Source organism: Sycon ciliatum, chromosome 10 (assembly GCF_964019385.1).
Source record: "Sycon ciliatum chromosome 10, ocSycCili1.1, whole genome shotgun sequence".
NCBI lineage: Eukaryota > Metazoa > Porifera > Calcarea > Leucosolenida > Sycettidae > Sycon > Sycon ciliatum.
The window spans coordinates 27,283,229-27,298,948 of NC_088652.1; the positions used below are offsets into that span (position 1 = coordinate 27,283,229).

General features: G+C 43.5%; 2 protein-coding genes across 2 annotated transcripts; both read left to right on the forward strand.

Moving 5' to 3' along the window:
- Nucleotides 1–315: 315 nt before the first annotated feature.
- LOC135826375 (zinc finger protein 391-like) lies at nucleotides 316–2,399 on the forward strand. The gene has a single exon (XM_065338987.1). The coding sequence runs from the start codon at nucleotides 427–429 to the stop codon at nucleotides 1,816–1,818; it is 1,392 nt and encodes a 463-aa protein (XP_065195059.1). The 5' UTR covers nucleotides 316–426; the 3' UTR covers nucleotides 1,819–2,399.
- Nucleotides 2,400–7,505: 5,106 nt separating this feature from the next.
- On the forward strand, nucleotides 7,506–14,074 carry LOC135826807 (zinc finger protein ZFP2-like). The gene is made up of 3 exons (XM_065339411.1): nucleotides 7,506–7,905; nucleotides 8,454–8,597; nucleotides 12,108–14,074. The coding sequence occupies exons 1-3, from the start codon at nucleotides 7,506–7,508 to the stop codon at nucleotides 13,394–13,396; spliced, it is 1,833 nt and encodes a 610-aa protein (XP_065195483.1). The 3' UTR covers nucleotides 13,397–14,074.
- The last annotated feature ends 1,646 nt before the right edge of the window (nucleotides 14,075–15,720 follow it).

The window sequence follows — 15,720 nt, forward strand, 5'->3', positions numbered from 1 at the left end:
GGTACAGACGTACAGAGACGCTCCGTTTCCAGCGCGACAAACACCTTGTGAAGCTCCAGGTAGCAGCGTGAGTCAGAGTCGCTCGTGGAGTTGTACTAAACAGACGTTCAGAGCCATGAGTCAGTCAAGTGTCAAGTTCGGCAAGAAGCGTGTGTTCCTAAGTTGGGTAAAGGTACAGTGCCAGAAATAGATGTGAACTGTGTTTACGTGTCGACTTGGCATACTATTCATCTACTTAGTCAGGGAGAACACCAGCTGCTACTAATTACAAAACTATATCAATTACAATTAAGGAGAGTTGTGTTCGTAGTTGAACTTCGTTCCTGCTACATGTATTTTCAAGTATTCTATTTGTTGTTTTGAATTAGAATACGTTGCATTGTTAGGAAGGAGAATTACGGTTGGGAGAATTGTTGAGGTCCAATCATGGAGGATTTTGACTGGACCTCTGAGGACAGTGTTGACCCTGATGCAATCTCACCACTGCCTCCATTAGTGATATGGACCAGCAGAAGGACAGTTGCGTGTTCTCCAGCGCCAAGTGCATCATCTTATGGTCCACTTTATCCAGCTCTTCACCACGCATACCCCAATAGTGGTAATCAAGTAGCCACATCAGAAGTCTACTCCTCCCCTTATTCTCTTCAGATTACAACATTCAGCCCGTGGAACACACGAACATCTTCCTCCGCTGTTCTTCAAGACCATTTTCCCATGGACTTGGTGGGGGGAAACTTCAGGGACCGTCGACTAGGCATCCAGAGGAACGAAGATACAAAGCCCAGTGATGTTTCAACTACAGCCATCGAAAAACCATGTTTGGCTCCGTTGACATCGGCAATGGACAAGGACCAAATTCCGCAAGACAACAGTCCTGTTCACTGCTATCCGGAGCCCGTTTCAGATCAGTACACAAGCTACGAGGAAGTACCGTTTCACTCTGAATATGGCAATCACTCCAGCATGTCTGCCGATGTAGACGTCCACGCAGGGCATGTACACAATATCGGACATTTTCCAGTATCTTCCAAAGCGGCTAGCTTACCAGAGGATCCCAAGAACCACGGTCGTGAAATGATCAACAATCATCATACCTCTGATCTGTTATCTGAGGTTGTCTGTCAACTTCAAGCTGAAATTCGTCAACCAGAAAACAGGCTCTGCCAAGAAACCGGAAACGCACTTGATCACCAACCCGATAGGCTTGATCGTGGACATTCACATCCTGGAGAAAAGCAATGTAAATGTAAGCATTGCGATAAATCATTTTCTACTCAATCTTGTCTAACTGCTCATGAATGTACACAACCAGTGGAGAATTCGTTGAAGTGTAAAGTGTGTTATAAAACTTTCTCTACGCGATCTAATCTTACCCGTCATGCACGAATGCACTCAGGAGACAAAACGTTCAAGTGCAAGTACTGCACAAAGCCATTCAGTGACAAATACGGCCTACATGTTCATGAACGTATCCATACCGGGGAAAAGCCAAACAAGTGTGATTACTGTGGTCAAAAATTTGCCAAACGTCACAACCTAACATTTCATGAACGTACTCATACTGGAGAGAGGCCATACAAGTGTAACTTGTGTGACAAGTCATTCACGACGACATCACATCTCACAGTGCATCAACGCATCCATACTGGTGAAAAACCATACAAGTGTAAAGTATGTGGCAAAGCATTCCGGGAATTGTCAACTCTCGCAAATCATCAACGAATCCATACGGGAAAGAAACCATTTTCGTGTAAGGAATGTGGAAAGTCTTTCACTTGGAAATCCGGCCTAACATGTCATGAAAGAATCCATCGATGAGAGATACTGATCAATTGTCAGCGATCGTGAAAGTCCTTCGATACGAAAAACCAGATGGAAGACCATGCAGATACAAACAACCTAAACAGAAGGCGACTTGTTCCCAAGATGATGGAAAATGCTATTGCTAGGTCCGTTCTGAACCCGAAGTAGCCAAAATGTCTTTTACAGCCCAATCTGATATCACTGCTTATGCTATGCTATGATAACGTCAACATATGGAGCAATACAAGCATTATAATTTTTCATTCCATTTCAGTTGATATCCGCTGTTTCTTTCCTTGTTTTCCACTGCATTTCTTACACAGAAGGAACGTGTTTCCATATTTACCGTGCATTAAAAACATAATTGCGCTCAACGTTCCTGTATGGTGCATTTTTGATAAATCAGTCCTGTTTTATATCGGATATCCTGCTTCTGGAGCAGGAATGCCTGGAATGGATCTTTTCGCTTATAGACGCCATGTGCTGTTTTCAAGTTCGCACATTATGCCAAACTGTTATGCATGTATGTACACTTGGTCCCATGTGTAGTGTAGTGTAGTAACTTTGTACTCCTTGTCACAACTCGTCGAACTCTTCTAATCCTATCCCACTGTCCATTTGTTTGATGAAAATGTGTAAACGAGAAAATTGACTCTCACTACCAGAACTCGAGCCTGGGACAATAGATTAGGACCAGTAGTTCCGTTTTGTGCTTACATTTTGTTGAACTTGAATAATTGTGTCAAGAAATACTCTGACACTTGGCTATGAGGTAGTGGTCTTCAAAGTAGCTACTGTTCAACGCTTACTTCGGACTTCGAAACTCTCGCTTCCTGTTTTTTAACACAGGCTGATGGTTCGCAGCCCTCACTGTAACCCACCCACGTCCAACACAATGTAGAACGCCATGCGACTAAACAAATAAGGCATTCATTATTTTGAGAACAAGGTGCAAAGAGGAAAGGTTTGAAGAAAATATTGACTGTCACGAACAGGACTCGACGAACCCTTACGTATGGCCAGCGATACTCTATTTGATATCTCAGTGCGTGTTGTGAACCCTCTGGTTCTCTAAAGTGTCAGGAACGAACGACCCCACACGGCACGAGGACAACTATTTATTCTCAACAATATCTTTCACTTCCATCGACTAATAACAATGAACAATGAATGGAACAACTGAATGAACTGAACTGACTGAATACCTAACACTAAAACCACCAGGTAGTTATAGCGTGAAAATGACAGCGTATATGAGAAAAGCATACACATACAACATACAACTACAGCGCACACAGCAAACCGCACATAGCGCATGTAGCGTATACTACGTCGTAAACATCAGCGGTACGGCGGAGTCGGGATACAGCTGCATTGGAACGAACACAATGTCACAAGCGAGAAGGCCTTTCACTCTCGAGAACTTGTGGTTTCACAACATTCTCCCCACCAAAGGGCTTCTCACCGCCGTACAACAACCCACAAGTCAAACGATTTGGGGCTTACTACGCGTCATCTGCTGCTGCGGTGGTGGCCATGGTAGAATATCACTAATGCCCACCAATTCAGAAAACTCGACATCGCGAAGCTTGCCGCTGTGGACTGTCGCACACGACACTGTCACCGATCCACTTCGACATGGGGCAGACGCTGGACCCGACAACACACAACCGATAATGTCATAAAGCTCGACGATGTGGGCTGTCACACACGACATGGTCACCGGTACACTGCTTCGACCCGGGGCGGGCGCGGAATCCGAGGACACACATCGGATCTCTGTGTTCCACACAGTCTCGCCGCTTACTTCTTCCGTGCTAACCAGTAGTATCGCCCTTCTTATTTTCTCGGCTTCTACGCCTTGCGTTTCTAAGTCTAGCGCCTCCAACTCTTGCGCCTCCAACTCTTGCGCCTCCAACCCTTGCGCCTCCAACTCTTGCGCCTCCAACTCTTGCGCCTCCAACTCTTGCGCCTCCAACTCTTGCGCCTCCAACTCTTGCGCCTCCAACTCGGTCGGCCGAGACTCCAGCTGCTTCTGAGCGTCTCCGACCGATGTCGCCATGCACTGTACCGACCCAGTGGGCCTCGGATCTGATCCTCCCACTGGCTTCGAATACTCTTCTGACCGCTGCTTGTCTGTAAGCAAAGTCTTACACGCCTTGTCCGGCGTCCTTCTGGGCGAGGCAAGCAAATCTCGCTTTGCTTCCTCATAATATGTACTGACGGCGATGCGCTCGTCCATCTTCCTGAGCTTTTCGTTAAACTCTGTGCGGAGCGCACCCTCTTGCCGTCTAGCACTGTGCTCTTCAAACTCCTCGCGCTGTCGGAGCCTCTTCTCCACGTATTCTCTCAACCTATCGCCTTCAAATCCATACCGAATTCCGTTGGCGATAAAGCTGGCTGCAATGATCCATAGTTCCTGTGCCATGCTCGCTTCGTATCCTGGCGTGGTCGCCAAATGTTGTGAACCCTCTGGTTCTCTAAAGTGTCAGGAACGAACGACCCCACACGGCACGAGGACAACTATTTATTCTCAACAATATCTTTCACTTCCATCGACTAATAACAATGAACAATGAATGGAACAACTGAATGAACTGAACTAACTGAATAACTAATACTAAAACCACCAGGTAGTTATAGCGTGAAAATGACAGCGTATATGAGAAAAGCATACACATACAACATACAACTACAGCGCACACAGCAAACCGCACATAGCGCATGTAGCGTATACTACGTCGTAAACATCAGCGGTACGGCGGAGTCGGGATACAGCTGCATTGGAACGAACACAATGTCACAAGCGAGAAGGCCTTTCACTCTCGAGAACTTGTGGTTTCACAACAGTGCGTAAAACATATCTTACTACACTACATCAGATTGGTGTGAGGTTGAGAAGTTGACTACTAGAGTAGCAGGAGAATGCACCGCCAGTGGGCTGAATATGCTAAATACAATGGTGGCAGAGCGCATGTCTACTATTGCGGAACCAAGCCAGTTCGTCGCAACTCAGGGTTTCTCACTCTAGAATAAGTTTCATGATCATTACTGTCCAAATGGAAGGCAACCATATATTCGCTGCCTTGTTATTGAGCATTTGTGCTCGTTTGGATTTGCGAATTTACATAAAGTATACAAACAAACAACAAACCTGAATTGGGCACAAAAATATCCTTGTGGTAAAGAAATGTACTTTTCCATTGCTATACTCGGAATAAATTTGAGCTCGTACGACACAAGAAAGACATGATTATGTAGATTTCCATAAGGAGCTGATCTTCCCTTCTCTATGATCGGGCGTATCACCTTCCCTGCAAGGACACGGGTATTGACTACATTTGGAGTCATAGCACTGCGCTTAATCTAAATCTCGGTAATTTTACTGCAATGTAAGGTAAAAAAAAGAATCTCGTCAATAGTCCTTAAAATTGATTCGGTGAGGCACATTCCTGACTGGTATTTCCAAGACCATTGCTCACAGGTCTAGGGCTGCACAATACGCAGATCCTACTTCAGTGACTGGATCCTCTACATAGAGTCATAGCGCCTACTCCTCCACAACTTACCGTGCACTAAAGTGTCACTGAAGCCGAGACAGTACATGAACGCATCCATACTGGAGATTAGCCTTTTCAGTGTAAGGAATGTTGAAAGTCGTTCGGTAATCTATCCAGCCTAACAGTACATAACAGAATCCATCCCTAGGAGAAGCAGATCAATTGTCAGCGCTGGTGACACGTTTCTAGATGTTTATGCGACAAAACACTTTGCAAACCTTGCAAGCACTAACAGCCGAAATGTTCTTTTCTACATTTTTATTTTACAAGTAGGTCTACATACAACTGTCACTGCTTACATTCTGACGTCAGCACATGTACCATCAATCACTTTATCATTATTATTATTATTGTACTCCCGTTGATATGTACAGTTTCATTCCATGTTATCCATTGCAATTCTTACACAGAAAGAATGTATTTCCAAATTAACCATACAAAACCATTTAATTGCGCTGAAATTCTCTGTGAGGTTAATTTTAGTTAAGATGAAATTCATTTCTTTAAAATGTCGCTCATCTTCAACGAGCATTCCGGATATTGATCTTTTCGCTAGAGGATAGGCTGTGCTGTTTGGGAGTTCACACATTATGCAAAATATGAGAGTTCCTCAGTTCCTCTTTGTACCCTTGATCGAATATGTAATGTATAGTCCCGTTCCAGACGTAGTTAAATTTAGTCAAAATTTTCAATAATAAATTCATTTAACTCGGATAGTGAGCCTAATAAATTATTGTGAAAAGAAGAAGGACAAAATGTCTGGTAACGTTGGTGAACAGTTAGTCATAACTCGTAACATTTTGTCCTTCTGAAGTTGATTGTTCCAACTAGGAACACACGCTTCTTGCCTAACTTGACACTTGACTGACTCACTTCTATTATTTTAGTTCCTTTTGTCCTTCTTTTCACGATAATAAATTAATTATTGCTTTTTCTCTCCTCCAATACAAAAACAGCAAACAAAAACAGGGTTGTATAGCCAGTGGCTGGAAATGGTGGAATTTAGTCTAGACACTCATGCTGTTCTATGACGTAAGGGGTGTCAAGTCACTAGCTACACTTTTACAACTCATCGTATCACATCTTTTCATACCTCACCTATTCATACCTCATCTCTTCATACCTCATCTATTCATACCTCATCTCTTCATAACTCATCTCTTTATACCTCATCTCTTTATACCTCATCTCTTCATACCTCATCTCTCCCTACACTCGTACCTAATCAGCCTGGACTAGCCCCAATGCCTCATTCTATCCCTTTCCTCTTCAGCATGACATGCATGCTTAAAATTGTGTGATTCCAAGCCAGAAGTGGAGGTGAACACGAAATTAGACAGAAGGTGTCTGGGTGGGGGTTTTGTATTGTATGCAATTGAGTGTATGCACGTGATTCACAAGATTATAGTGTAAGGTAAAGGTAAGGGTTTGCTCCCACACTGCCAGCACCTCGCGCTATTCCACTGACTTGACTTGACACTTGACTGACTCACGAATGCCATCCACAGTACATAAGAAGCCCATCGAACTATCGACTCGGCAAACCTGCAAAGAAGCATCACTCCATGCTCAATACACACTGCTAAAGAAAGCATCGCCGAAGTCGCAACCAATATGCCGTTGGGTAAAGTTACAGTGCTAGAAATAGATGTGAACTGTGTTAATGTGTCGACTTGGCACATTGTTCATCTACGCTCTAAGGGGTAACACCAGCTATTACTAATTACAAAACTGTTGCCTACAACTAGGGAGAGTTGTCTTCCTATATGAACTGAGTTCCTGCTACCTCCAAATACTTTAGTTCGGAAGAGGAATAACGTTGGTGAGGATTGTTGAAGTACGTAAATCATGGACGACCGTAACTGGACTTCGGAGGACAGTGACGATTCTGATGGACTCTCACCACTGCCTCCATTAGTGATATGGACCACCAGAAGGCCAGTTCCGTGTCCTCCACCGACAACGGCATCATCTCATAGTACACCTTATCCAGCTCTCCACCACGCATACCCTAATAGTGGTTATCAAGTAGCCCCATCAGCAGTCTCTTCTTCCAATTATTCTCTTCAGATTACCTTATTCAGCCCTTGGAATACACAAACATCTTCCTCCGCAGTTTATCAAGGCCATGCACCCATGGACATGGTGGCAGACAACTCCAGGGACCCTCGACCAGAAATCCAGAGGAACAAAGATACAAAGCCCAGTGATGCTTCACCCACAGCCGTCGAAAATCTCTATTCGGACCCCGTGACATCGGCACTGGACAAGGATCAAACTAATAACAGTAACCCAACTGCTACCTTCCAACCAGAACCCGTTTCAGATCACTACACTGGCTATGGCGAAGTAACGTTTGACTCGGAATGTGGCACTTACTCCAGAAAGTCTTCCGATGTGGACATCCACACAGGGCATGTTCACAATTTGGGACATTTTCCAGTGTCTTCCCAAGCAGCTAGCTTACCTGAGGATCCCAAGAATAACGATTGTGAAGTGACCAACACTCATCACACGTCTGAACTGTATTCTGAGGAAGTTTGTCAGCTTCAAGCTGAAGTTAATCAACCAGAAAATAGTCTCTGCGAAGAAACCGGAAAGGTACTTGATCACCAACCTGATCCGCTTGACAGTGGATATTCACTTCCTGGAGAAAGCAACGTATAAATGTAAGCATTGCGATAAATCATTATCTACTCAGTCTTGTCTAGCATCTCGTGAATGTACACATTCAGAAGAGAAATCGTTCAAGTGAAAAGTGTGTGATAAATATTTCACTATGTAACATAATCTTACCAGTCATGCACGACTTCACTCAAAAACGTTTACGTGCAAGTACTGCGCAAGGCCGTTCGTTGACAAATGCAGCCTACCTGTTCAGGTACGTTTCCATACCGTCGAGAAGCGGTGTATGTGTGTTTACTGTGAACAATCGTTAACCCAAAGTCACAACCTAAGAGTTCATGAAAGTAGCCATACTGGAGAGACACCATTATAAGTGTAAATCGTGCGAGACGTCATTCACAGCGAAATCAAATCTCACTGTGCACCAACACAGCCATACTGGAGAGAGACCAAACAACTGTTAAGTATGTGGTAAAGCATTCCGGGAAATGTCAACTCTCGTATGTTATCAACGCGTCCATACTGGGGAGAAACCCTTTTCGTGTAAGGAATGTGGAAAGTATTTCACTAAGATGTCCAGCCTTACACGTCATGAGTGGATCCAACCCTGAGAAAACCTGATCAAGTCCAAGCAATCGTGACAAGCCTTTCACGATTGCGAACAACAACATGGAAGACCATGGAAATACAAAACCCCCGAAAACAGAAGGATAGTTTTCAAGATTTTCCAGATACTCAGTTTTTGACTATGCTTCATTTCCTCGTTCTCTCCGCTAGTCGTCTTCTTTTTATCTTGCATCATAGTTGGCTATCATCTACGCTGAATGGTAAAAATTTCCGTTTTCTATGCTTGTTTTTTTTGTGATTGTGCACAATGGACCTGGACGTCTGTAGCATTGAAATCTGTACTAAGTGATGTAATCTTCCGAGTGTGAATTTACATTGAAATTGGTTTCGTAAACTGTACTTATCATAGAAAAAGGTTTCTGCTCCGAACGTCTTTGCTACTAATTATATACTAGTATGGTAATAATTCAAAAAGAAGTACACAGAAGTTAAGAAAGCGTGTCGCGACATCCTTTTCTATTACCAGAGTCTAGGCTTGTAATGTTCGGTTTTTCGCGGAGCAGATAAATACTGAAGAGACAACGGAGGGGTTTTGAACGATCGTAACGAGTTTCGCTTTCGGTCTTGCGAAAAATGCATGCAGAAAAGAAAAATGGACTCTCACCACCATGACTCGAACCTGGGACACTCGACAATAACCAGCAGTGCTATAACACTAACCTATGGTGTTTAGTGGTCAGCCAAGCAGCACCCGTTCAACATATTCTTCTGACCTCGAACCTCACGCTTTCTGTGAATTCGCACTGGTTGGTGGAGCGGAGTTCTCACTGCAACCCACACACTTCACGAACAATGTAACACAAGGGAAGCCCCAACGTACAAAGCATTCATTCTTACGAGGGAAAGGTGCAAAGGGGAAAGGCCTGACGAAATAATTTGCCCGTCACCACCATGACTACCACCAGAGACCCTCCCTAAAGGGCAGCGATGCTCTATTTGATGCTTGGTTGGCAAGTACGGATATTTGAACGCTTGGAACAAATCTTACTCCAATGCATGAGAGCAGTGTGAAGTTAAGCAATCGACTACGAGAGTGACAGAAGGTGAGAAGTTTTCACCCTTTTAACACTACTACAAAAGTGACAGATACTTGGCCTGGCTGAGCTTTCTCGACCATGAGAATGTGTACAGTATGAAAAGTTGCAAGTCGGAGTTGTTGGAAGTGGAAGTCGTGAACTAGTGTACAGTCAGGGCGGCGGAAAAGCGCGAGCACCTGAGCGAAGAGCAAGCTATTTTGGCACTTAGCCTTGAACATGTTTCCATAGGCCACATTTCACACATGCAATGATGCCCCTCCGCGGACATTTCCACACTCTGATGTGTTCCAAGTGCCCAAACAGTGACAGGTATCTGATGGGGCTGAGCCTTCTCACACACGAGAAGTGGGAACAGTGTTTTCGGCAAGGCTTGATCTCAAAGGTTTCAAAAAGTCAAATCGATCCTCAAGTACAAAAGCAAATTCGCATGGTGCAAATGCCTGTACCGGAAAACATGGAATATAACCCAGCTGCCAAACCTGACATCCATATTTCAGCTTTGAGGTTTTAGCACGATCCTGAAATAATACTGGCTCAAATGACAGCCCAAGTCAGAGACCGAGTCAGAGATCAGTATGTTTAGCTTAGATGTGTTAGAACCATGAGTGTGAACAGTATGTAAGGAAATCATATTGCCGACAATATTCCATGTTGTCCATTGCACTTCTTACACAGAAGGAATGTATTTTCAAATTAACTATGCAGAAACAATTTAATTTCGTTGAACGTTCCGGTGGGGTTCATTTTTGATTAAAAAAATTCCTTTCTTTAGAATGGCGCTCCTCTTCAACGAGCATGCCGGATATGGATCTTTTCGCTAGAATATGCGCCTAGATGTTTGGAAGTTCACACATGATGCAACGTGTGTGAGTTGATTTGTACCTTTTTGTAACTTTGATCCCATGTGTAAGATTGCAAAGTCCCGTTCTAGTCCTTGTCAAGAGTAGTCAACATTTCCAATAAAGATTATTGTATTTGCGATCAGCCCGTACAACATAGCAAACCACAACAGAGTTGCATAGCCAGTGGCTTCCAATGGCGAAGTCTAGGCTAGAAAATCATGCTGTTCTATCGTAAGATACGTAAAGCCACTAACTAGACTTTCGCAACTCTACATTAGATCTCTTCCATACCACCTCACTTCATATCCCATTTCCCCCTAGACTGGTGTATAATCAGACTAGACTAGCGCACTCGCCTCATCCTATCCCGTTTCCCTGCCGTGCTAACCACCCCGGATGGGATAACTGTATGTCTACTGCACCGTCCATCCGCGGAGCTGTCATTCGCCAACACAAGAACAGACATCAAACACACTCCAAGCACTATTAGGCGGATACCGGATGATCCTTACAACCTAGGATATGTAGAATTCCAATGAGAGCTTGATTATCAACAACCAAAACAAGACAGAAAGAAGCGAAAAACAGGCTGGCTTCAAGACATCGCACCGATTGTATGTCCATGTAACTTAAAACAAATTAAAATAATAATAGCATAGCCTAGGTTAGTCGGATGCTACTAGAGACAGCTCGTTAGGCATCCTGCAAGTTCTCGCGGAAAGCCATGGGTGTGTAAAGTCATACTGGCCATACCTAAGCGACTGAGAATGAGAATATTACATGTACAGTACTGTTAGGATCTTAGTTAATGTTGTTGATCATGTCAAATGTTATAAATACTACCAATAATATCTCACACGAGGCGAGAAAACCAAGTCTCAATTAATATCTAGCAACAAAGACTCTCAGATTTCACTAACTCAAGTCTGGTGTTGAAGAGTCAGCATGACATTCATGTTTCAAATTGTGTGATTGCAAGTCTGAAGTGGAGGTGAAGACGAAATTGTATGGGTCGGGTTTGTGTAATGTGTGTGATTGAGTGTATGCGCTTGACATCACAACATTATTAAAATTGCGTCGGGTAAAATTACAGTGCCAGAAATAGATGTAAACTATGTTGACGTGTCGAGTTGGCACACTGTACATCTGCTAAGTAAGGGGTAACACCAGCTGCTACTAATTACAAAACTATTTGCTACAACTAAAGATAGTTGTCTTCCTATTCGAACTACGTTCCTGCTACTTCTAAGTATTTTAGTTGTTGTTTTGAATTAGGTAGCTTCGCATTGTTAGGAAGGAGATTTACGGTTGTGAGGATTGTTCAAGTACGTAAATCATGGACGATTGTGACTGGACTTCTGAGGACAGAATTGCCCTTGATGGACTATCACCGCTGCCTCCATTAGTGATATGGACCAGCAGAAGGGCAGTTGCGTGTCCTCCACAGCCAACTTCACGACCTTATAGTACACCGCATCCAGTTCTTCAACACTCATGCCCCAATAGTGGTTATCATGTAGCCACATCAGAAGTCTACTTTTCCCATTATTCTCTTCAGAGTACGTCATTCAGCACTTGGAATACACAAACATCTTCCTCCGCTGTTCTTCAAGATCATGCACCCATGGACACGCTGGCAGACAACTCCAGGGAACCTCGACCAGAAATCCAGATGAAAAAAGATATCAAGCCCAGGGATGCTTTAACCACAGCTGCCGAAAACCCATGTTTGGATCCCTTGGCGTTGGCAATGGACGAGGGTCAAATTTCGCAAGACAACGGTACCCGAACAGTTTACTGCTATCCCGAACCAGTTTCAGATCACTACACAGCCTATGAGGAAGCACCGTTTCACTCTGAATATCGCAATTACTCCAGCAAGTCTGCCGATGTGGACGTTCACGCAGGGCATGTACCCAACTTCAGACATTTTCCAGTGTCTTCTCCAGTGGCTAGCCTACCCGCGGATTCCGACCATCACGATCTTGAAATAAACAACACTCATCACACGTCTGAATCTTTTTCTGAAAAAGTTTGTCAACTTCAATCTGACTTTCCCGAACCAGAAGATACACTCTTCGAAGAAACCGGAAAGTCCCTTGATCGCCAGCCCGTTAGGCTTGATCGCGAACATTCACATCTTGGAGAAAAGCAATATAGATGTAAGCATTGCGATAAATTATTTTCGGCTCAATCCTGTCTAACGTCTCATGAATGTACACATTCAGAAGAGAAATCGTTCAAGTGTAAAGTGTGTGATAAATATTTCACTACAAGATCTCGTCTTGCCCGTCATGCACGACTACACTCAGGACACGCGTTTCCGTGCAAGTACTGCGCAAAGCCATTCGGTGACAAACACGGTCTACATGTTCATGAGCGTATCCATACCGGGGAGAAGCCGTTTAAGTGCGATTACTGTGACCAATCGTTTACCCAAAATTACAACCTAAGAGTTCATGAACGTAGCCATACTGGAGAGAGACCATATAAGTGTGAATCGTGCGATAAGTCATTCACGACGAAAGCAAATCTCACGGTGCACCAACGCATCCATACTGGAGAGAGACCATACAACTGTAAAGTATGTGGCAAAGCATTCCGGAACTTGTCAAACCTCGTATGTCATCAACGAATCCACACTGGAGAGAGGCCATTCAAGTGTAACTTGTGTGACAAGACATTCAAGACGAGACCAAATCTCACAGAGCATCAACGCATCCATACTGAAGAGAAACCATACAAGTGTGAATTATGTGACATGGTATTCCGGCAAATGTCAACTCTCGCAAGTCATCAACGAATCCATACTGGGGAGAAACCACCATTTTCGTGTAAGGAATGTGGAGGGTCATTCACGAAAGGATCCAGCCTAGCGCGTCATGAGCGAATCCATCCCTGAGAGAACCTGATCAAGTGTCAGCTATCGTGACAAGTCTGTCAATGTGAAAAACAACATGGAAGACCATGCAAATACAAACACCGTAACACAGAAAGATTGTTTTCAAGATTGTTGAAAGTGCTACTCATAGGCCCGTTTCGAACCACAAGTAGAATAAATATCGTTTACAGCCCAATCTGATATCCATACAACAGTCACTGGTTGTATGCTAACTTCAAAATAATGTAACATCCGAAACATTATTATTACCGTTGTATTCCAGTTGATGTACACACTTTCATTCCTTGTTTTCCATTGCACTTCTTACAGAAAAGAAACGTGTTTCAATATTTATCATGCATTAAAAACCTCAATTGTGATAAACGTTCTTGTACTGTTCGTTTTTGGTAAATCAGTCCTTTTTTTATGTCGGATATCCTACTTCTAGAGCACACATGCCGGGTATGGATCTTTCAGTTGTTAGAGGCGCTGTGCTGTTTTCAATTTCTCACATTATGCGAACATTATTATGCATGTATGTACTCTTGGGAATGTGTGTAATCTTGTATGGTACCGTTCTACTCCTTGTCAAAACTCTTCAAATCGTCTAATGCTATCTCACTATTCATTGGTTTGATGACATTGGGTGAACGAGAATTGACTGTCACTACCAGAACTCAAACCTTGGACACTTGGTTATGACCAGCGAATTATATTCTGTGCTCTCATATTTTTGAGCTTGAATAAAGATATTGAACGCTAATCTATGGTGTAGTGATCATCAAAGCAGCCACCGTTCCGAACATTTTTTCTGCCTTCGCTTCCTGTGATTTCACACAGGCTGGTGGTTCGCAGCCCTCACTGGAACACACACACACTTCCCACACAATGTAGCAGGCGGTGTGGCCCAACAAACAAAGCATTCATTCCTTTGAGAACAAGGTGCAAAAAGGAACGCTCTGAAGAAAATATTAACTGTCACCACCAGCTCTCGAACCCTTTCGTATGGCCAGTGATACTCTATATGATATAATATTACGTAAACATACCTTAGTCCACTGCATCATCACAGTGTGAGGTTGACAAGTTGACTACTATAGTCACAAATAGGATAAGCCCCGCCAGTGTGCTGAATCTGCTAAATACAATAGTGAAGAGGGTAATTGTGGTGCTTATCGTAGCGGTAAAAGGCCAGGTCGTCACACCTCAGGCTTTCTCACTCTTCTTCTTCTTATTATTATTATTATGGGGGTGGCTTTATTGGTTTTGTGTTTGTATTTTGCAGCATCCCGAGTCATTTAAGACCATGGGGAGTACTGCTGTTGTATGTGAAGAAAATGTAATAAGGAAGACTGAGAAAAAAGAAAGAAAAAAGAGAGAAATACTGTGAACAGCAAATCTACAATGATGCATGTACAATCTATTATACAACTAATCTGCGAGAATGAGACTTAACACAAGCAGGTACAGTAATAGCAAGAGAGCTAAATCAGAAAACAAAATCCGTTGAAAAGTAACCGTCATCAAATCTGAAATCGAGCCCTTCAGCGACACAATAGCACTGAAGGCAGACATATAATTCTTCTCATTCAACATCAGTGAAGCACCGTCAAAACCGGTGAATGGGGGCTGATGGTATTATTGTTGTCTTTGTTATTGGCAAGTGATTAATATTACGATCATAATATTATTATTTTCTGCAAATAGGTGCTTCAACTAATAGTTCGAACCATGGGCATTCGCAAACCAATGTAACTTATTAGAGTGTAATTATTATTTCATCTGAGTTATTGACCTGATGATGTCAACTGTGCCAAGGAGCGCCTCCTTTTGCAAGATCGATACACTGGCTCCGGCATCCAGTTCCCTCACAAAGTCAGCAGTCGAGGGGGTTAATCCACCTAATGCCCCCACAATTACTGGCACGATCTTGGCCCGCACCTGCCACATCTGCTCCACCTCACGCTTCAGGCCTTGATATTTCTGTATCTTTTCCACAGATTTTCGGCGGATGTTCCTATCCAGAGGGACACTTACGTCCACAAGGAACGCTTCATCTTTGCCCTTGATAATAATGTCGGGTCTGTTTGCTCCAACGGGCGCTGCTGTTGGAATTGGCACTTCCCAGTAGATTGACACATCCGTTTCAGCACTGTACACGACGTTGGTGAGTTGGTGACTTGTGTACTTATTCGAAATGTCCGATGCACCATACTTCCTGCACAATGTCCAGTGGAGATATTTTGCTAACCTGTTGTGGCGATTGATATAGTGACTTCCTGCACAAGCTGTACACGCTCCAATAAGGTGGAAAACAGTTTCCTTGTCCCTGCCACACATCCTGC

What these genes read in the sequence shown, in the direction of transcription:
- LOC135826375 (XM_065338987.1), top strand. Translation starts at nt 427, where the DNA reads ATGGAGGATTTTGACTGGACCTCTGAGGACAGTGTTGACCCTGATGCA.
- LOC135826807 (XM_065339411.1), top strand. Translation starts at nt 7,506, where the DNA reads ATGGTGGCAGACAACTCCAGGGACCCTCGACCAGAAATCCAGAGGAAC. An exon ending in ACTGTATTCTGAGGAAGTTT is followed by an intron (nt 7,906 to 8,453) that starts GTCAGCTTCAAG and finishes ACAACTGTTAAG; the next exon opens with TATGTGGTAAAGCATTCCGG. An exon ending in TCATGAGTGGATCCAACCCT is followed by an intron (nt 8,598 to 12,107) that starts GAGAAAACCTGA and finishes CTGTTCTTCAAG; the next exon opens with ATCATGCACCCATGGACACG.